The sequence below is a fragment of the Numenius arquata genome, chromosome Z, assembly GCF_964106895.1.
Source record: "Numenius arquata chromosome Z, bNumArq3.hap1.1, whole genome shotgun sequence".
NCBI lineage: Eukaryota > Metazoa > Chordata > Aves > Charadriiformes > Scolopacidae > Numenius > Numenius arquata.
Window position 1 is genome coordinate 19,913,272 of NC_133616.1, and position 22,892 is coordinate 19,936,163.

The 22,892-nt window shown below is 40.4% G+C and overlaps 1 protein-coding gene across 1 annotated transcript in view; it reads right to left on the bottom strand.

Annotated features, from left to right (window-relative positions):
• Positions 1–4,284: 4,284 nt before the first annotated feature.
• The window catches only part of IL6ST (interleukin 6 cytokine family signal transducer), a 36,051-nt gene continuing 17,443 nt past the window's right edge, over positions 4,285–22,892 (bottom strand). The window contains exons 8-16 of the mRNA XM_074165881.1: positions 18,627–18,709; positions 17,278–17,497; positions 15,887–16,063; positions 15,089–15,190; positions 14,387–14,533; positions 13,505–13,645; positions 12,116–12,212; positions 11,176–11,257; positions 4,285–10,319 (exon numbers count right to left, since the gene is read on the bottom strand). Coding sequence (XP_074021982.1) covers positions 9,594–10,319; positions 11,176–11,257; positions 12,116–12,212; positions 13,505–13,645; positions 14,387–14,533; positions 15,089–15,190; positions 15,887–16,063; positions 17,278–17,497; positions 18,627–18,709 — 1,775 coding nt within the window. The 3' untranslated portion in view covers positions 4,285–9,593. The remainder of the gene's footprint in view (positions 10,320–11,175; positions 11,258–12,115; positions 12,213–13,504; positions 13,646–14,386; positions 14,534–15,088; positions 15,191–15,886; positions 16,064–17,277; positions 17,498–18,626; positions 18,710–22,892) is intronic.

Consider the following 22,892-nt stretch of genomic DNA (forward strand, 5'->3'; position numbering starts at 1 on the left):
GTCCTAATTTAAGAAAATGCAAGAAATTTCTTCTTATCCTTAATTCTATGAAATGACCACAGCACCCTTCTCATAGTGAATCTTCTCATAGTGTCTGCTCAGTCTGGGCATGGCCAGGTTATAGTTAGGTTATAGTTCTGTTACTGTCTTTAAATCAAGCAGTTAGCTGGGGAGGGGGCATTGAGCTGGGAAAGGTTTTAGGTTTTGTTTCCTTTCCTGTTTGTTTGGTTGTTTGTTTTTTTTTTTCCTTTTAGAAGTAGGAATTTATGCTAATGTTGTTTATGAGCTACAGATGTTTTTATTTACAAAATGTGCTTAAAAATCCTCTGAACACAGGAAGAATTAAACAACGGGTGACACTGTCTTTGCTTTTAATGTAAAGCTTTTTCATAACTAGCATACTGCCCAGAAACACTTACATCCAGCTGCCTTCATGGCTTGCTGCCTTTGCTGCTTCTTTCTCCCATGAGATTACAGCTCCTTCAGACGCACTCCCTACATTTGCTTTCATCTACAGTGATTTTTTTATAGATTTATAGCTTGGCGCACAAATAGGCCTAGTTTTGCTTGTCTTTAGGGACTACATCACTCTTCTACTTTTGCTTTTCTTTTCCAAAGGGCTTAATTGCTTTTACACTTCTGATGAGTGGTATCTGCAGTTTATGAGCCTAACAAGGTTTCATGCTGTCTTAGCTGTGAGATGAAGGAAGCAGGGGGGAGCTGAGTGATTTGGGGTGAAAATGGACACACAGGAGTTCAGATTTTGCTAATTTTCACCTTTCATCCAGCATGCAGGGCTGGTTCTCTGGAAGTACTGTCTTTACAAAGTAAATGATGATCCTGGATATAAGCTGTGTGGTACATCTCCTGATTTACTGGGTGCAAGGGAGAGGAGATGCTTGATCTCAGATAGAGGTGACCCCATCCTTTCCCCCCCCTACCTCTTCACTCTGCCTGTGCTCATTCCCACTTCCCCAGCCCCATGTCCCTGAGGACATCTAATTTCCTTGTGCCATTGGTTTGTGTGACTGTCTCGATGCAAAACTACCAACCAAGTTGCTGCCTTGGATTTCCTAGTAGCTCTGCTAGTCCTTAGATGTGACCCAGGTTCCTGATCTGAGCTTAAGGTAGAGGCAAGGTAGCCCGTTTCTCAGTGAAAGTGAGGGAGCCTCTTCAGGTGTCTCTGACTCAACATGGGAACCTTCACATCATAATTTAAGGTGACCCTTAAGGTCCTGCTCTAGGTGGGACCTGCTCTGGCAGGGGGTTGGACTAGATGATCTCCAGAGGTCCCTTCCAACCCCATGTGATTCTGTGATTCTGTGATTCTGTGATAATCCACGACAAGTGTCGGTCAGAATATGTTTAAAGGTTATTACAGTACCCCTATTTAGGAAAATTTGTCTTAGTACCAAAATAGCACCCTCTCCGTGTCCATAACCAAGTCCTGCAGTGGTGATGGAAAGAGGTGCTGTGTGTGGTGAGGTGGTCCCTGTGGCTCTTTGAATCACATTGCAGCCACGCATATTCTTTACCCAGCACTGAATCTCCTGAAAACAGGGGAAAAAGCTGCATCCGTTCAAGCAGGAAGTGTTTTGCTGCCACTGGTCTGGTCCAGAAATGGTCATCGAGCCCCATCCTTGTTCTCAATGTGCATGGGAATGTGTATGGGTAACAAAAGAGAGGCAGTGGGGGTTACTTATCCGGACGGTGCAGCGCAGTGATTCAGGATGTAGCAATGCATGAGAACAGGCTGCGTATTAGCAAATCCCAGCCTGTTAGCCAGCCTGCGGGGATGAGGAGCCAGCAATCTGGGCCAGTTTCGTGCTATGGTGCAGCCCCGGCCAATGGGACCGTGTGCCAGAGGGCACTGGGACGGTGACCTGCCTGGCAGCACGCAGGCACTGAGCCTGCCCATGGGGCTGGATTTAATGTCCCACTCAGCATCCTGGCTGATGGATGCACGAAACAAGGGTCAGAGCTTTTCCTGGCAAAGGGAGAGGCAGGAGGGACGCCAAGGGGACTTGCTAAAGCTTCAGAAAAGAAATAAAAAACCATAAATTAAATACTTGAGTAATTTTGCCACGGGTAGGAACTGGGGCTGAAGCAGTCAGCCTGTCCGGCTGTTAAAGGTGACAGGCTGCTGCCATCTCCTGGCACAGCCCCGGTGGAGGCCTGAAGGGGCCCTGGTTTGCTGGGGCCGACTGGGCTGCCCAGAACTTCCCAGAAAGGCACTGGGAAGGCCAGGAGTGGGGCCATGACGTGCTGTCAAGGGCAGCTGCTCTGTACCTGGTCCCCAGGTGACGCCCAGGCTCTTGCCCACAGCCCCAGGTGCTCCCTCAGTGGTCCCAGTTGCTTTTCCAGCATGTGTCTGCTGCTTGGCTGCATCCTGGAGGTAACGACTGCCCCAGGCACTCCCAGCCCTGAAAAGCATTTTCTGAAATTTTGGGATTTTGGCGCCCAGATCCTGCTGCACGACATTGTGTGCTCAGGCTAATGGGCTGTGCCAGCAGTCGTCAAGGTCCGGTTGAGCGCTGGTGGATGGTGGTGGATAGTGGTGGATGGCTCCAGCAGAGCTGTCCTTTCACTGCAACCTGTCTCTGTCCCCTGACCCAGCTCAGTGCCCAAGCCCACAGTGTGACTTAACGTGTTACTGCAAGAGGAAAGCCAGTGTGATGCCCAGCACACCGGATGTTTCCATTTTGCAGGGGAGCCTGGAGCCAGATTTACTCCTCTGAATTTCATCCTGTACCTCCCAGCTGGGTCACTCATGCTCAGAGCCTCCCTGGCTGAGCCAGGAATTTCCCAGCTATTTGTAGGAGGTGGGAGGGTTATTTTGGCTCTTCTGGTTATTTCATGGTAGCTGGAGACTGCTGGGAAGACGGGAAAGCACTGGCCTGCCCCACTGTGAACATCAAACTGCTGGCCCCCAGCCCTGGGGGTGGAGAGCTGTTCCCAGGAACCTGGTAGCTCTGCCCTTCTGATGCGATCTCCGCGCAAGTATGTGCTTCCCGTGGAAAGCGGGGCATTCCCGTCATTCCGTGCCCAGCCTTATTTCCTCTGGCTATTTTAACCGTTCTGGGAAGCAATCTCACTCTGCCAGCGTGAAAGAAGGCTGTGAAGATGAAACTGCTGCCTCCTCTCCTGCATCTGCTTTGCCCTGCAGTCATGAAGCACAACTGTGCTGATGCTCAGCTGAGGAGGACGTGCAAAAAACCCCACGCTCCTGTAGAACCCTCAGGGGCCATATGCGAAACAGCGGTAAGTGAACTACTCTGCAGCCCAGTGTTGTGTCTGCACCTCATTTAAAATCAAGGTGTTAACTGGCACGATGGCATAATGTAAATACACCCCCCTACCCCCCAGCTTTACATGACCCTGACTACACAAACCAGAACTCAGCCAGGAAAGGGAAGCTGTGTTTCCTCAGGTGCCACCCCTGAAGCCTTTTGTGGATACGACCATCCTTTGAAAACCCAACCAGGCTTTTTCAGTACCAAGAAGTAAGTTCACTGACGGCCTGTGAGGGTCCTCCACGCGTTAGAAACAAAAGAACCAAACGCAGGTGAGGCCGAGGGCAGCATCAGACACAGCCTGGTCTGGGACTCCTTTCTTGGAAATTAGCATGAGTGGGCAGCATCACGCCCTGCTCCTCACTCCCATGGTGTTCCTCAGAACTGGATTTTTGGACACTCTTCTTCCCACTTTCAACAGACCTAGACAAGCTGCCGGGAGCACTGGTCCTACACCTTCAGCGCATGCAGCTGCAGGCAGACATGGACACTTCTTCTCTGGTGAGACCCCGGGCACAGAACACACGCACCATGGCCAGCAGCTGCAACAGAGCTGGGGCCTCAGGACAGTGACCTGTCACACCACCAAGGCCAGTCAGTCACAGCCAACACCTGTTTACAGGAGCAATTACAAAGGGAGGGCTAACAAGGATGCGGCCGCTGCTGAACTAGTCCCGTACACCCAGCCAGGTAGCCAAAAGGACAAAAAAAAAAAAAAAAAAAAAAAAAAAAAGGACAAAAGTCCTGCTACACCATGGTCACATCTCTCCCTGGGAACCTCTCTCCGTTTCTTGCCTATCTGGTAGTGCCCAGACTCTTCTCCTTCTGTGGTTTCTACTTCAGCCAGCCTTGCAAAACACCAACTCCAGCACACAAGGCAAGTATGGAATTTTGTTTTGTTTTCTTTTCATATATTATGTACTGGACAAATGCAACATTCAGGCTCAGCTGGGCAACAAAGAAGAAGACATTCAACACTGACCGTAAAGTAAATTGTAGAAAGCAGAGTTTATATGACAATAAACATGCAGCTTGCAAAAGAATGAAAATAGTGTACTGGTATATTAAAACACATTTCCACATAGAGACAGCTTATGCAGCAATTTACAAATTTAACCTCTGGCCAGAGTATGCAAGCCCTTTAGAGCTGGCATTCAAATTACCAGGAGGTTAATCAGCCATACTTAACTTTAAGTACATAGTAAAATTTTACTTAATGTTTACATTCACTAGCCATCCAATCCAGCATCAAGGCACTTTCCTTGTTATTATGTTTATCCCCATGTCCCATGCCTCCGCTAGGCTACATGCATGGATCTGCACAGCCACATTCAGTGACCTTAACCTCAGACGAAAGCACGTGGTTACTCCAGCAATCCATCGCTGCATCCAAGTGTCAGGCCACACGTGACACTGTAAACAAGACTGGTGTGTTAACAAAAACACGGCGAGTTGACTGGATCCGTTAACGAATGTGCTTCGACGTGAAGAAAAGCGATGGCTGTTGCAGAGAACGCCCATGGGCCGGGCCCGCAATGGCCGGAGCGGGCTGCAGGAGAGGCTTCAGCCTGAGCAGGAGGATGTGGGACTTTCCAGCCGAGTGCGGACTGTTGTGCCATGTGTGTTTTTCACCTATTGTTACAGAAGTGTGCTTCTGCAGAGTATCGATGACTTTATTGCATATATCCCCTTCAAGGTTGCAAATAAGCACAAGTACTGGCTAAGGCTACATTCTGGGAGGCACGTGTTGCCCACCCTTTCTCTGCACTAAAATTAAGGGCGGGGGGGGGGGGAAAGGGACAATTGTGGAGATCTAGCCTTTAGCCATTAAATTTGTTTGTATCATATCTTGTGGCCTTAAAAATGCATCCTTGTACATTAAGTCAGCACTGTTCATTTCTAGGAATGGCTCAGATTGCACAAGTACTACAAAGGAAACAGCAGTGAAAGCAAACACCAGATGCGTTTTAGCTTTTTTTTTTTTTTTAAACCGATCCTTTTCCTTTTAAGGAAGAGAAATGGGAATTTGAGTCCAAAGCAAAATACTTATTTAACCCTTCTCTAGACTTTTGCGCTTATACCTCCACTTTACTGCAGTTTTCTGGATCAAGAGCTAAGCTGAAGACTGTGGGGGTTGGCTGGGATTCCCTAATGGCTGTTTCACGACAAAAGACTCAACACTTTTGTTACAAACTGCTTCCAAATAACATCAAAAGCAACTCTTGGAATTTAAAGTGGCTATATGTATCCATCCTAGCAAAGAGACAAAAGGTTACAGCGGATTAATGAAGTTTACAAACCATCAGTCAGCAGAATTTATTAACATAGTTAAAGGAATGTATCCAAATAACAGTTAATCTCAATTAGAACAACTGTCTCAGGGAAAATAAACTAGTATATTCAGTCCCATTTAATGCACGTGAATTACAATTTAAAATGTGCCTGTCCTGGAGCAGGGCTGACTATTAACTTGAGAGTCTTTGGAGTTTCAGATCCCACTGCAAAGTCAATACCACGGCAGCATATACTGATGTGGGTCTTGGCTATTCAAGACCTGACACCAATTACACAAGTTCAATTACTGAAGTTAAATCAGCATGGCAATTCTCACGTATTGGGCATACTAACCCAAGTTTTAAGCATCTGGTGGTGCTCATGGTTTACAGTAAAAGCTGAAGCTGCAAACCCCACCCCAGGCCACATAGCTTCTCCAGTGCCCCAGACAGGAACTCAGCCCTCGCAGCCCTCAACTCCCTCTTCCTCCTCCCAGGGCCAGATTTTTCCAATCCTGATAATTAGCATTGTGCTAGGCTGCTGTAGCACAGATAGTGACACGCTTGTTACAAACACTCCAGAACAAAGTTTGGAAAATTTTTTGCCCTGCTTGCTTTGCGCTGCCAGGTTAAGGCTTAACAGGCAGTTTAGTTTACTACAGTAGGGTGTATGAAATGTAATCCTAAGACTTTCACTAAAGTGGGAGAGGTTATTCCCAGACTAACCGCCCCGAAAAAGAGCCAACACACTCAGAAACAACCCCAACAACCTTCTGTTCTAGCAGAACCACCATAACAGAACTACAGAGATAAACACATTCACTTTTCTTCTCAACAGAGGAGCAGTTAGCCAGCCTGCACTTGAGAGATGTTTCACACATGCTAATGCAGGAAAAATATTTTATATTTATACTAGCCTCCCTTCCTGCTGACAAAGTAACAAGGTCTTTACAACTATTCCCCCTACCCTACCTGAAAAATTCCAGTCCAGGAAATCAAGATGGACATGGAAGTATCAATACTGAAGTTTGATTTTATTTAATAATGCCTTTATTTTGTAAAGTGCACCATAATTATTGGTGGGGCTGGAAGCTTTTTCTCCAATTACTACATTAGGACCAAGTTCAGAGAATTTCAGTTGATTGCTGTAATTACATTACAGACACTCTAAAAACCTGTATGCAACTGTTTGATACATTTAGATTGCTATGATCCAAAGAACAAAATCAAGCTAAACCCTGAACACTGGATGATAGAGTATTTGGCACAAAGGTTCACGAACAAGCTGTAAACCTGTTATTTATATGTACTGTGGCTTCTACAAGCTGTTCACCCACCAGTATCCCCTGCTTACTCTTTAGTATTTTAGCCCTAGATAAATGCACAAGCCCGAAAGATAGAATATAACTGCCAGCCAGCCAGAATTCTTTCTGGGAAACTCTTCTGTACAATGCTGTTAGTTTATTTCCACTGGCCCATAAACAACAAAGAAAGAAAGATGCCAGAAATGACAGGCCAGAACTCTTGTTAGCACAGACCTTTAAAAAGGAGAATCTCTTGATGCTGTTTGTTTAATGTTGGAAATAGTCCATGATTAACAGCAACTGAGAATAAAATGCCTTCCCCTTTACACAACAGAAAGGCAAACAGCAACTTCAGGAATAATTGAAGTTGTCCCTAAAATGTGACATATGCTATCACAAGTTAGTATCAATGGATCACAAAAAACAATTAAAAAAAAAAAAAAGACATCATCAGCATGTTTTTGAAAAAACCCCATGCCTCTCAAGCAATGTTCAGACTAAGTAGCCACGTTATCGCCCACAATATTTCAGAGATGAGCAGGAGGTGGATTAGAGACACGTGGCTGCAGGGCCATTCTAATAAGCACACACACTGCTCAACAGGGACTTTCCCTTTTACTTGTGGTTTCTACAGTCACTACAAAGTTTGCATAGAGAAGATGACCAATCCCCCAGTGAAGTAAGAGCTATTATTTTCCAAGAGGAATGCGTTCTGACAAAGGAATGCTCCTTCAGCCTCTGAAAAAACGAAAGACTGTCTCTGCTGTCTTGTGACAGCATAGTCTTCATTATGCCCTTGCCCTCTGGGAGGGAGTTTGAAAGTGCTGAGGTGGAGAGGGTAGAAAAGGAAGGGGGCTGTTTTGAAGAAAAGTGTAGTTATAGTAAGCCGCAACAAAGCCTTTTAGATTAAAAAAAGTGCCCAGATACAAAAAATTGGGAGAAAGGAACTGTGGAATACTGAAGTGTTATTAAAGATTCTGCATTCTTGATCTGTTTTAAATAGTTCACACTTCAAGAGGTAATCTTATGAATGTACTCTAGCATTGAATTTCTTTGTAACAAAAGCAGAAGACACATGAACATTTATATGTACACCTGTCCTTTCATCCAAGCTGGCAGACAAGGACAAGGGAAGTTGAAATGATACTGACACCTGCCTTTCCACGGCTTTTAGCAAGTGCTTTGCAGAAGAGCAGCACCAGAGGCGACAGCACAAAAGGTTTCAGGTAGTTTAAAATACATAGTTCTTTTGCTGAAGGAGAAATAAAACACTTGTTTTATTCTCAGAACACAGCATTTAGTGTTTTCAATTGAGGTTTTAGTAGTGTCAGATTAGAAAGCTGACTACACTAAGTTAAGGTTAAAAAAAGTAAATCTACAAGAGTGCCATCAAATTTCTAGTTACCATTGGAGAAGGGGTTTATTTTAATGTAACTTCACTTTTCTTTAAACCCTGGTAGAGACAGTCTCCAAGAAATGTATCTTCAATAAAATGCAAACTGTACGAACAGGGGAAAAGTGAGACGTAAGAAAAAAGTAAGGAATTTTAATAACCACATGTCATTTGTGGCTCATGATTGCTGATAGATACATGCTACCAGTAATGTTCAAATTCAGGGTGTGGGTGTTTTTTTTTTCCTTTCCAAGAGCTTCAACTACTTCAATTACTTTGCCATTTTGCTGCTTTCAGTTTCAAGGAGGTCCTGCAGCATTAGCAATGAGTTTACAGCACACTAGTCACTGTAGTCAATCAGGAAGAAAGTCATATTCCCTTTCTCCTGAGCAGTTAGAAAAATGGTAACAACTTACAGCTCATTACTTGCCTCTCAAGCTGTATACAGCAAAGGTGCACTTATTAAACAAAGGCAATTCATATAACCAGGGAGGTATGGTATAATCAGACAGCCATTTGGGTACAAAAGCTTTAAGCAACTGTTATTCTGTGTTTTCATATGGATTTTTAAACTTTTGAACATGAGACTGAATTGCTGTGCGTCAAGTTGCAAGGCACATTTTTAGGGCAAATTATTATATAATTCATGTGCACGCATATCTAAACATAGGCAGAATATAAATTAATATAGTAGCATTCAGAGTCAAGCAATCACGGTGTTTTCTTATTTGCACACCACAGCAAGTTCTAGTTAATTTTTATAATTTTTAAATGGGGATGAACACTATTTGCATGTCTCTTAAGCTGGAAACTGAGACACTGGGCCAAGTCAAAATTCAGAAAGTCGATCAAACTACTGAGAAGTGTATGACACAAGTATTCTTCCACTTTAGAATACTAAGCTTCAGTCTTACTTTTGCACAAAAGCTCCAAGCAACTAAAGCTGGCTTTTTAGGCTTGTACACTGTCACAAACTGAAGTATTTCTTCTAGGAGGTCTATTGGCTGATGTGATTAATCGAAACTTGCCATTTTCAATCATGTGTAAATCTGATATGACAATACACAAAAAACCCAAGGTAGCTCAAAGGCTTGTTCAGCTATCCAGACATAAGATTTTGTGTAGTGCATAAAGGTAAGTCTCCAGTAGGTCTGGACTGCAAATTTTCCACAAAAACACAGTCCTTATTGTACTTTGTCAAATTGCTCTTCACTTAATTTCAATATTTCTATCTGCATTCAGATAAAAACACCTAGCTTAATTTATCAGAGACACAGGAGAAAATGTGAACAGGCACTAATGAAGGCCTAAACAGAGCCAGTCTCTTCTCTCACTGAGGCATATAGCCCCCTTGTCTCACAGTCTGCGGGAGGTAACTTTTTGGCATTTCATCAACTGACGGTGGATTTCCTTCCACTGTTTCAGGTCTCACAGTTTGTCCTTCAATACTTGTCTGTAAAACATCTGGCAGAGCAGCTTCCTGGGTTATTTTTTCCAGCCCAATGCCCAACAGCTGTGAACCGTGACCCGAGATCTGCAGTTGTGCAAATCCCACAAGATCCCCCTCATTAGTTGGAGTAATTTGCCTTGTTCTTTCGAAGCATGGCCTGTCTGTGTTGGTTTCATCCTGACCACCATTTTGTTTGAAATATTGCTGCCTCTGGGTTGCGCTGTCACCTCCTCCAGTGTGATCCTCTGATCTCTCTTCTGAATCTAGGAGTGGCTGAGTTGACTCAGACCTTGAAAAGACTTGTACAGGAGTTTGGTCTCTGTAGCCATTAAGCACTACAGTTGAATACTGTACAGTGCTTGAAGTGTTTTGTGTAGTTTCACCTTCGTCGCTGTCAGAGACACTTTGCCTAGGAGAAGACATGCATGAGGATCCTCCAATACCACTGCTGTGCCCTTCTGAAGTACTTTTTTCCTTTTTAAGCAAGTCAAAGGGTTTTAGATCTTGTTCTGAGAAAGACTTCTTGTCATCAGCTTCTATTTCTACGACGCTTACATCTGTAAAGCTGCCTTCTGGGTACATCTGATCTTTGGAACTAAAGTTATGCTGAAAGAAAGAGATGAGTGTTGCCTAAGAGGAAGGTTAAAAATCAAACCCTTCATTAAACATCTGAATTTTTATTCTGTAATTATTTCAAGTTTCTTCATGTAAGTTTTCTTTTTACTAAGTTCGGCAATATCTCCAAAGTATCTGTTACAAAATTAAGGATGTAGCTTTGCTTCCAAGACAAAGTCTTAGTTATGCAGCCATTCTAAAACTACAGTGGATGTGCAAGCTTTGCTCTCATTTTAATTATTCTTAAGAGCCGTAAACACACAACCATTTGCTGTGCAGCACAGGAACACTCCATGCTGAGGCCATACGCACATTACTTTCAATAATGTATTCAACATCACAGCACTTCTTCATAGAAGTTAGCCACAGTTTATTGAACAGAATTTGCTAAGTCATTCACCCCACATGGGGAATAAATTTTACTGCCATCTCCTCATCCATGAGGAACTCTTAGAGATTTCTCTCTCATTCAGGACTTAGCTGGGCAAACAAGTCACTTCAAAGTTTTAAGAATGGGAATCATGAATTCTGTTTAGTTAATCCTAATTTCCTGTGAATGAGTAAAATAATTAGGACTTGATCCTTTCAATTAGTAAACTGAATATAATTCACAATGTCGAAGCCTGCTCTTTGCTGTGAACTTGTGCTAAGGGCCATCTATTTCTCATGCTGAATCTATGGATGCATTAAAGTCTTCTAACCATATTGTAACCCAATGTCTTGAAACTTAACATCTGGAAACTTTTTTTCATTAAAATCCGTGTGGGCTATAAGACAGAAGACTCCCACTGGTTAGTTTATTTGAAACCTCGTGGACTAGGAAGACACAGGACACGAAAAGAATTACCTTAGCTGGAACTTGAGGAGACCATTGAGCAATGTTACTCTTGGATGGGTCAGGGACAATAGGCCAGATATGCTTTTTAATTCTGTAAAGAATTAAAACCAGAACAAATTACAAGATGCACGCCCCAAATTCCTATGTTGATAGCAAGTACTGCATAACCCACGATACTACTCCTGTACATAGCAATTTTGCAGGAGTATTTATTTCCAAGCAGGAATGCTTCCTGCACTTCTCTACATCTTTGTAGGACGCTGCACTACTTATCAAAATACATCACTGCACTTGCAACTCCTCCACGCATTAGATGTAGCTACCCAACATAAAGCAAAACAACAAATGCTACACAGTTAGTGAGGGATTTTCACATTTATAGCACTCTAGAATCTACAAACCAATTATTTAGGCAAGCCTATGATACATGTCAGTATAAAAATACACTGTTGCTCCTTTAAGACAACTTATCAATAAGTTGTCTTAAGACAACTTACAAATATCAGTTGTCAAAATCTAAGCCAACTTCACAGGTAAAAATAAAATGAAAATATCTGAAGAAAGACTTGCTGTAAAGCTTAATGTTTGCTAACACTGTAGTTAAATAGCTCAAACAGCCAGCAAACAGATCTTCTGTGCTTCACAATCTAAGGACCATCATTCTACTCTCATACTCTAGCAAGAAAGACAGGAATTTCCTTCCAGAATTGAGTCATGGAACATTTAGTTTTTGGGCTAATTGTTAACAGTAAGAAATTAGTATCAGAAGAGGCTCCGATTTCTCTAGGAAAACACAAAAATGTTTATCACTGATCAATGTACGTGTGTTTTTATCTTCTTTTTCTGACCTAACTGCAGAGTATTTACTTGTTTGTATTACATTATTTTCATGTCTCTCTTATGACCAGACATATCAGAAGCGTAAGAGAAAGACTTTATTTATACTTACAAGTCACGTTTGTTGAAGCAAAACAAAACTCCAAGGAGCACAATCAACAAGAATGCCAGACACACAGGTACAACTATGGCTTCAATTTCTCCTTTCCCTGAAGAAAATGAAGAGAAGCAGTTATACCCCAACTTTGGCATTTAAGAATCCCAGCAGCAGCTTACACTGCCAAAGGGACAGGGAGAATCTGAAACTGAATACACCCGCAGTGCTCAGTCTTAAGCTTCACCTTTGGAAGAACCTCTTCACCATATGAAAAGAGCCTGTTGGTGAAAACATGAAAAGCTCTGTCCCAACAATCTAATGCCTTGCATCAACAAAACCCACAAGTTGCTCTAGAAGTTTGTAATACCAGTGAAGCAAGTAGTTTTACAGTTTGGGCAGGTATGACAGGAACATCTACGTGAATTCACCCATGGTCCAGGTGTTTCAGTGGCCTACTGGCTGCCATAACAATAGCATGGTCAAATAAGTAATGTAAGTGAAGTCACTAGTCATCCATCAGTTTACTCTGTACATGGAAACATCCTCTGCCTGCAAACACTTGAGGTTGCATTTCTGTTATGCATTCCTTCCAATGTTATACACATTCTTAAGTAAACCTTATAGAATGCTTAGGTAATAACAACACTATACAGAAAAAAAGAATAGAAAAACCTGCTTAATCTAAAGAAGTGCTTTTCACAACTCAGTTCAGTTAATGTTGTTGCTCTTACCATTACAAATAGGAAGCACTCTCTAAAGTTGAATGTACAATAAATTTAGCTGTTCAAAATGAGTCTCTGTAGAGAACTGGAGCAAACTTTAATAGTGATATGAATGAGAACATGGAACCTGAGGAAGGGTTGCAAGAATGGCATGTGCTGGCTGGCACCTAGATGAGCAGATCAAGATCCCAGTGCACCTCTGCAGCTCCTCAGGACACCTGTATGAGGATAATAAAGGCCAACCTAGCTTCAGATTAAAACAAAGACTCTGGACTCCTTAAGACCAGGGTAAGAGCCATCAAACATCAGAAGAAAAGGTGAGGGCACTGAGTAACTCCTAATGACTCACACCAATTTGGGGCAAAAGAATACTATAACCTACAGTATACAACAAAACGCATCCAAAACCAGCATGTTTGCCAACAGAAAAGAGCATCCAGGAGACCTGCAGAGGATAGCTTGTTCTCTGTACAGTCAGAGAAATCCTGACTAAACTACTGCTTTGTGATTGAGTACTAGATAGGCTACCTGGATATCATGCACTTTAAGTATGACTGCGAGTGAAAGTCTTTTTTTCTTTTAAATAAAATAACTTTCCCCTCCTATTAGATCTCACACAGAGCTTTGCCATACTGTTGCAACATTACTGCCTACTTGTACTAACTGTGCCACTCTTCCTTACCAAATTTTTGTGTAGTAAATGTAAAATCAGGACCACTCCTGCCTCCTTCATCTGTGTAAGCCATCATCCGCACAGTATACAGTGTGTCACTGGTTAGAGAAGAAAGTGTATACTCTGTCTTGGAAGGATCCACCGTCACAGCTAAAGAGAGGAAAAAAATTATACTAGTTTTCTGTAAAATTTATTAGATCTCCACAAACACCGTAGGATTAGGACATCATGTGTTCAGTTGTACAAGATAGTTTTAGTAGAATGTATGGCTGTATGGAAAATAAAACTAAACTAGTAGTAAAGCTGAGGCTTTAGGATTTCTAATAAGTAGAATACATGGCTAACCAGAGACAGGTAATTACTAACAAGAAAAAACATGGTTAACCAGAAATAACAAAAAGTAGGGTAGGCATAAGTAATTGGCCCTCAATTGGAATCAAGCAAATCTAAGAAAGAAAAACTTTTGAATAGTGCTAGCTCCTTGCCTTGTTCCTGCAGGTGACACACACACTATTGAGAACTAAAATGCACTTCCAACAAGATGTTTTACATAGTAATATATTGATGCAGAGCTCCAGAAGGATTGAAAATCCCTTCTTTTTGATCTCAGCCTGTATTTAGATAGAAAGATGGGAGCACAATACCCGCAAATCGGCTTTCAGAAACTAAACTCAGTACCCTGATATACACAGACTGAATGCTCTGAGTCCTTCATCAGGGACTTTTCTGTTTGGTATGGAGCAGAACTATGCCTTAGACATTAGCTTTATGTCACCAGGACAGAGTGTAAGCCCTACGCTACTCTGTATCTTGTTTTTCAGGAACATGTATTAAGAAGGAGCCAGATGGAATACTTCAATACTACAAAGCACTTTGTCTGCTTTTTGTTACCTGTTTCATTTCCATCAACAGTTTTGTAAAATATGGTGTAACTTCTGATAAATCCATTTTGTTCATCCACTGTGAGATGGTTCCATGTCAAAACAGCTTCTGCTTTTCCTACCTTTTTTGTCTGAATGGTTGGTCCTTTTGAAGGACCTGTAATGGAAGATGAATATTAGTTTCTTTTGGGCACCCTTGTATCCACAGAAGCAGTGTATTAATGAGCACTGAATTTCCATTCTGCATAAACTTCAATGGAAGAGCTGGACCAACTAATTTGCAAAGCATTATCTTCACACAAAATAGCAACCCCAAAGATGTTTTAAAAGAGAAATCTCCAGGAAAAAAAATGTATGAAAAACAGTAATCAGCAGATCACAGGAAATCTTCAACTGAAGTTAATTAGTCTTGGCTTCATATTTGAGATTTAAAATAAGTCAGCATAGAAATTTTATTACACCAATGAAATAACAAACTCATGCCAAATTATCTGATATAGGTTTGAAAAAAGGGAAAGAGTCAGCCACAGAGATCTGTTTAACTCCTAAATACTGTAAATAAGTAGAATGGATGTTAATAGAAGGGACAAGATCAATTATGTCAGATGACCCTCAAATGTAGGACCATTTTTCATTATGTAGTCTACAGTAAAGCAAAGGTCTCATTATTTTTAGTCAAGAAAGTCAGTTTATGTGATTATTTTATACTTACGATCCTGCTGAAGATAAGCCTTCACAGACTGTCCACTTCCTTGACCATCAGCATATAGAGGGTACACAGTTATCAAGTAACATTTGAATGGCTTTATATCACCTAATAAAAGGAATTTAAAATGTGTTGTGTCACAGACAGTCCAATTCCTCACCATCCTTCTCATTTACTTCAGATACAAGGCTCTGGGTTTTGGCTGTTTTATTAGATGCACTTGTATCTAATGCAACTGACTATTTTTTTCTAGAGCTCATTCATATACCAGTCAAAAATATCAACTAAAGGAACAATATAATGGTTCACATTCAAATGTTAAATTTAATAAACAGACTTCATAGAAGTCTGGTTTTTTTCTTATTTATTTTAAATAAAAAGCCTTTATCTGTCTGCAGCACTGAATCCCCCCAAAAATTGATTTGAGCTACTGATCATAATCTGAAAGAAACTGTAAAGCTGATCAAGTTTCATTATTTGAACTGAAAGACAGAACACAGAATTTGATTTTGAAGGAACTCAGCCTTTTCACTAAATCAATGGTTTCCAAACAAAATGCAGATAAAATCCTTGCTGTTACATAATATAAATTTCAAAATGCAAGATTAGATACAGTTTTGTATTTGACAAAAATACACAGATACTTCCACTCTCATAATAAAGTAAGAGAAGCCCTCAGTACTATCCCAGATTCCTGTCCTGTAATAAAATTCTAGTCAGCAAAAGGATGTTCCTTACTATGAGAATACTTATCAGGTTTTTAGGGTGCTCTACGAAGTATTTACAGACTTATGAGCTAAATACCTTTTAAGTATGTTCCTTGAACATTTCCTGGTTCGTTCTGCCATTCTATGATGCAGTCTGAGCTGTTGGACACCAGACACCATTCGATCACATATTTAAGAACATAACTGTTAGGAGCAGTCCACCCTACCCACAACTTGCCATCTTTAGGTAGTGTTCTAACATTCTTCACAGGAGCTGTGATAAAAGAAAACAGAAAAGTGATAAATATTGACAGCTCTTCCACTAGATATTCATAATAATAGCTATTGTCAAATGTGGACAACTTTTTGCAATGTTGACAACTTGACAGGACCTAATGTAAAAGCCATTTTCTGAAATTTGGAAGCTTGCATCTGAATCCTTGTAGCAGAAATCCCAAATAAGTAGCAGTAGGCTATTTAAAAACCAGAGATTAGACTCAGCTTCTCTGTTCTCAAACACAGTAAATTGCCTTACTGCACAGTAAAGGGACCACAGAATCACAGAATGGTTTGGGTTGGAAGGGACCTTAAAGATCATCTAGTTCCAACCCCCCTGCCATAGGCAGGCACACCGCCCACTAGACAAGGTTGCTCAAAGTCTAAAAAGCTCAAAGATACTAGGTTTCTTCCGAAGGAAAGGGTCTATTTCAGAGAGGTCAAACCTTGAGACACTTCTAAATTGCCATTATAATCCTCACATTCATGTACCTTACCAAGTACTCCAGATGGAACGCTACTCTGTTTGAAACATACCCTTAATTAGTTTATCTAATAGTTTTAGAACCTGTGGCTCTCCCTTAGTGCTTACACCAAAAGGAGCATCTGTCCATGTACTTATTTTTTGCTTCCTGTCCTGGTAGTTGTTTGGATTGTCTAAGAGGAGGGTGGAAGTAAAGAGAAACCAGCCTGTAGTTACTACTACTGCACAATGAAAGGAACACAAACAGTAGGGAAACAGTGGAAGCAGATGACAAAGCAACCAGGGAAGATACTGAAAGTGTGGGAAAGCCAGACTAGAATAACAGAAGAAAGGGGTCAGGAGGAGGATCAGAAAGCAGAAGGAAGAACAATGGTGAGATGGTATATACATGAAGTAAAGGATACTTGCTTCCCCAACCTTTTGATAATTTAAAAGACCAAAATGCCTGCTATGCTAAAAAAGAAGCAATACGGAATATAGTGTACAGTAGCTCCATTGACCAAAAGGAACAGCAAAATAGCACACATAGCTTCAAATGCACCTGTGAGTACAAAATCCACATGTTCCCTACTATATAAAAGGTAGCATAATTATAAGGTGCAAGACTGTAGATACATTCAGAATACTTTAATTGTGTGTCCACATAAATGCTATCATTTTACAACACTGAAGATTTCTTATAACAAAACCATGCAGGTGCAGTTGAAAGACATTACTAGGATACTAACCTTTTGAATTACTTGCTGGGATAAGTAAAACTGATGGAGGGGATGCCCCGACTCTGTTACGGGCAATCAGAGTCACTTCATAAGTCCCGTTTGGCAGCTTTAATGTAAGGTTGGTGGTATTAACATTGTATTTCTCTGGTGGACTGGAGAGAGATGATTTAGCTCTGACAGTTACTTCATACTGCAAGATTATTCCATTGGCTTCAAATGGCTCCAATGCCTGTTAAAAACACATCTTTGATTGATACTGAAGAAACATGAAAATGTTTATTGTCTTTGATGCATAATTAAAAAATCTGAGAGCAAGACAAGTTACAAGATCAAATAGCTGCATACTTAAGGAAAGTGCAAATAACCTGTGTTATTTCTGTAAAGCAGTAAGTCCAGAACAATTTCTCGTTTAAATCCTCTCTGTTGTTGGTTCATACTCCTACCTAGTAGTTTAATAAAACCTATTCCGTAAAGACTGCAGAACATATGTTGATAACTGTTGTTGAACCAGAATGCAAAACAGCCTGAGTAGTTTTCTTTTCTTGCACATGGAAAAATACTTGTTCCTGTGTTATCAAATAACAGAAAAATACTATGTTTCTGTGTAACAGTATTAGTTTTCACATAACTTAAAAAAACAACTGTTGAAACTATTGAGCAGTACCAGTTTTCCAATTCTAAGCTAAATTATGTCACAAGTGGCACGAGTTATATCAGAAAATGATGCCATATCAATATACATGTAACTTCACAGAAGCCACTTAGTAATAATAGGGAAAAAGTAATAATAAAAAAGACATATCGAACAAATGTGACAAAGCTCACAGACCAAAAGCAAGCAGGAGATGGAACTGATGATAATTGCATTCCCTTTCTCAGTTTTGGACTAATTGGCCAACTAGACAGTACGGCCTACCGCATGCAAACGTGCAGTGCTGTATTTAATAAATTTGGCCTCTGGAATGTCTCTAGACTTAATGGATTTTGCAGCTGTAGTATTCCCGTCCAGACAGTGTTAGAAAAGTTTTAGGATACAGCAGAAGGCATAACATGAAGGTTTACTTTGTTCAAGTGAAAGTTTCCAATTCCACAGACAGCTTAAGGACAGCAAGTCAGGAATCTGAAAGTGGATTCTGTATGCTATGGATCAGAGATGTGTGTCAGTTAACTGATGGTGTTTACATCTGTACTTTTAATTTTTCGTAACTATTATAATAAGAATACTAAAGACACTTCTTATATCAATAAAACCTGTACTATCCCAGCTACCTACTGAAGTTTGTTGAGGTCAATTTCACCACTTAAAAACTCGTTCTTAAAAGAATGCTCAATTGCTGCAGTTTATCATGTTGCTTTACCTTCCACATCAGACGCACGGTCCAGGAAGCTGGTGAGTCAGATGCATCAATGATCCTCCATATGGGTGGTCCTTTAGATGGTTCTGATGAAAGAAACAATGCTTAATAGTAGAAATATTTATTTATTTATTAATGAAAGCATACACAAAAAGTGCTTCCTCAGTTCCTCAAAGGAAATAATGCTTGGTTTATTAAGTGGAAAACCTGCACGGAAAGATTTCCTGAGGGATGAGCAAAACACCAGTTCTGCTCTAAGTGTATAATAGAGACACCATGGTGAGCATCTGCAACAATGGACTGACGATGACAGCGCTGACTGAAGCATGATCAAATCCACACTGTGCAGGCTATGCCCAGAGGCACAGCCCTGCATGTTTGTGTACTGAAAACCTTGCTATGGTCTGTAGCTGCACTGCTCTCCCTGCCCCATAATATCAAGACACCTTAAAAAACAAAGTGCAGTGGAGTTAAGAAGGAGACAAATTTCTCCTGTAAGAATTCTCCATGTTTCTTATTTCCTTTATGCTAAAAAGGGTAATAGAACTGCAGTACTTTTGTACAATACTACAATTTTTTCTGGTGTCAGTACTGCAAAAAAATCAAGCTGTATTTCCACTATGAAATTAATTTCAAAGTAGAATGAATCAATCTATTACAGTGCATAAAGCAATAAAAATTGGCCAAACCTTTGCGAGGGCCTTAGTCCTAATAGAAAGATGATCTTAAAATGTATGTATATATATAATCTTGCTAGACTCTATTTTCTCTGGGTGTTATATTATTGCTTTATTCCATATGAATAATGAGTTATTTTACCTGCAGAAAACAGTATCAAGTCTACAGTGTGCATCTGTCTCTTACACTTTACATTAGGAGGGAAGGAAAACTGGGAATTGGAGCAAACAATCTTAACAACTTCATTTGAGTATGCTGATTTGATTCATATGAAACAGAAGCAATTGTACGTTTTGCCTACGTCACAAATGCCTAGATCTTGGCTAGATCGTGAATACAACATGGCCCGCCTCGTTCATTTCCTACTATAACACCTTTGTTCTAAGGCAAAAATAAGACGTGGGTACTTAATCCCTAATAGCAGTATTTTTGCAAAACCAGTCACCACAGCAGAACAGCAATGCAGTCTAAATAGGCAGGCAGTTCTGAAATCCTAATTGCTCAGGCTGAGACAGTAACCACAGAAAACAAAACCCTACTGTCATTAGGAGCTGAAAAGAAGTGACCAGACTATTGAAAGAACAGTTTACGATATCTTCCCTAGAGAAAGTAAATTTTCCATAGAGCTGAAGCAATGCCATTATGCATACTTAAATTCCATTTTGTTTAAACAAGTGGTATATACTACAATCTTTTTCTTACTTCTCACATATAAGATGATATGAATTCAATCAGAACTCATTACTGGGAACTCAATTAGGATAAATAAGGAAGTATTTCTGATCCAGTGCATTTCAGCTCTGAGTACAGTTGTGTTTTGGCAATGAAACCTATATTGTTTTAACTCTGTTTTAAAACATGCACTGAAATGATGCACTGAAAAGACTGCTTAAGAAGGGGGTGCCTTGGAAGGCACTGAGGAACAGGTAGGATATTACACAAAGGAGACCAGGAAAAGTGCAAGCAGGAAAGGCTAAAGCACATTAAAAAAAAAATAAAAAAATCAGGCTGACTTAGAAGCTAAACAGATATTACAAAATATTTGCAGTAGTTAGAGGGAAGAATACATTCCCTACTCGGTATCAAGCACACAAACAGAAGGTTCATTCACTGGCTCCATATGGGGTAGGATCAGTATAGGCCAGAAACAAAGCCAATCTTGCAGGCTATCAAAGTAGAAATGAAATGGAAACGGGACCAAGCTAAAGTAGTTTCTTTCATCACAACCCTAGCATTGGAAGAGAAAAGTTTCTAACTGAAAATAACCAAGTTCCTGGAAAAACAAGACATAAAATCTCCACAGAGTTAGATTCTCTTTAAAGTCAGAAACCAGCAAGTGGTTCCCAAATGCTGCTGCTACTGATGATACAGGAGGAAACCAAACAGGCTTTTAAAATCAAATCCCTTTCAGGGTGATTTACTAATTCTAGAATCCCCAGAAATCACAATGCATATTACTGTAATATACACAGCTAAGCAGCAAATCTGGTCTGCTGCATATGAAGATCCTTGGCTTATTGTCACTATTTGGAGGTTCAAAAAATGCTTCCTCGTAAGGATTAGGTAGTAAAACAATTGCCAAAAGATTTCAAATTGCCAGAACACTTACATTACTCATCAGTGTCATGACTGTACATTTGTGACTTTGCATTTAAGGATTCTGTTTAAACTTTCACTTTATAGTTACAGTACTTAACACTTTGGAAACATAACACTGATAAAACCATACGGAAATATAGAATTAGAGCTTCCTGAATACAGTAGTGGTAAATACGCCTTTATCTTGGTAGTTTGCTACAGAGACAAACATCCAAATCTTTTGAATGCAGAAGGCAAGGAGACATGGAATCTTCTGGGATATAGGTCTAAGTCTTAGAAAAAGCACAACATCTAAAAGTCGGTTTTGTAATTTGATTGAGGGCATTAATAACAGCATAAGTAACTTAAGTATCCAGTGTCTGCTGGTTTCATTTAATCTTTGCAATAGGCAACTGTACAGTAAAAAAAATAAATAAAAAAAAATATCTATGAATAAAATTTTGGCACAGGTTTTGCCAAGAAGTGCAACCTGAAGTTGAGCCCAATATTTGGTTGAAAAAGGATCAGGGAACTACAACCCTCATGAGATCCTTTTCAACAAAAGTTATCCCACTAGCCTGTAAATTTGCAAGTGCATCTAGGCATTTGCAAGAGGTGATGACACCTCTGGTAAGCAAACTCAAAATAGGAAATTTACTGTCAACTTATTGCTACAATAGCAAAAAATTCTAACTGATTAGCAAGCTATGCAGAAAAAGTGTGACTGTCCTGTTACCATTAGGAATGGTAGCTACAACAATTTGTTAAAATGCTGTTCTACCAGCAGAAAACAGACTGTATTTACATTTGCAATGAATCACAACTAACAGCACAGGTATTTCTTGAAAGCTTACTGCACGCGCTGGAATTAGTTAATTTTACCTTTAGCAAGAAGTAAGATGCTAGTGTAGGGTGTTCTGACACCAACGGAGGTTCAGATTCAAGAAGATACCAGATAGCACCTCTCAAACTTCTATTAAAGACATTAAATTAGTTCCAGTTCAGTCTAAGTGGGCCATTCAGATGAATGACAACAGCAAAACAGACCACAGAAAAGTAAGTTATATATCAAAGCCTGGGACTTTTATTTGGAAAGCAAATTAAAGGGCCAAATGCACAGGTTGAGGTTGTGTTTGTATATGTACTGCATGTATTTTTGTTCTGTTAATGGAAAATGCAGGAATCCACTATTTGAGAACAGGATTTTTTCATACTGTAACAAATGCAGGAATGTGATTTTAATGTCAGTGTTCCAATAATTACTGCTCAGTTATTGTTTTGCAAGTTATTGCAGTTATTTGTTTTGTACAAGTCTACAGTTGTTGCAACAATTGCTAAGTCATGAAATGATGCAAAACAAAACAGCCAAAAAAAAAAAAAAAAAAAGCAGTACCAGAAAATTCTAAACATATTCAACTAATAGTTTTGGCACAACTCAATGCCAGAAGGCAGTCTCTCTACTTAAGAGCAATCCTGCAGGAGGGTCTCTATAGAGGGGAAATACTGCAACAACTTCCATCAGCTGTGAAACATATTAAATCCATAACACAGTGAATTTTAATGCCACAGTACATTTCCAAGCAATGCATGTGTTCATGAGCAACTGGAAGCAATCAATGAAGTTAAAAAACATGCTGTGGAATGCAGTGGACACAGATCTTAGAAGACACCGAGTGCAGTGTCTCAGTGCTGCTATCCTGAAGGAATACAAATGAGTTCAGGGTGACGCAGCACGCCTGCAGAGCACACACTTCAATGGAGACAGATGACTGGAGCATCACAAGGAGCTGAAATGCCAGCCAAGTTGATGAGCTGGTTGTGATGTTAACAGATTGGTGGACAGCAGCAACTTTGCAATGCTGAGGATTTGCTCCACAACGCAGTGAAGGCTGACACTTGACTGAGGCTCTTAAGCAGTTTTTCTTTTTTTCCTCAAGGCTGCAAACTTGAAGCTTAACCTAGTGGTTTGCTATGTTTTGTGTACCTTAAGAAATAACAGTTTATAGTCTGAAG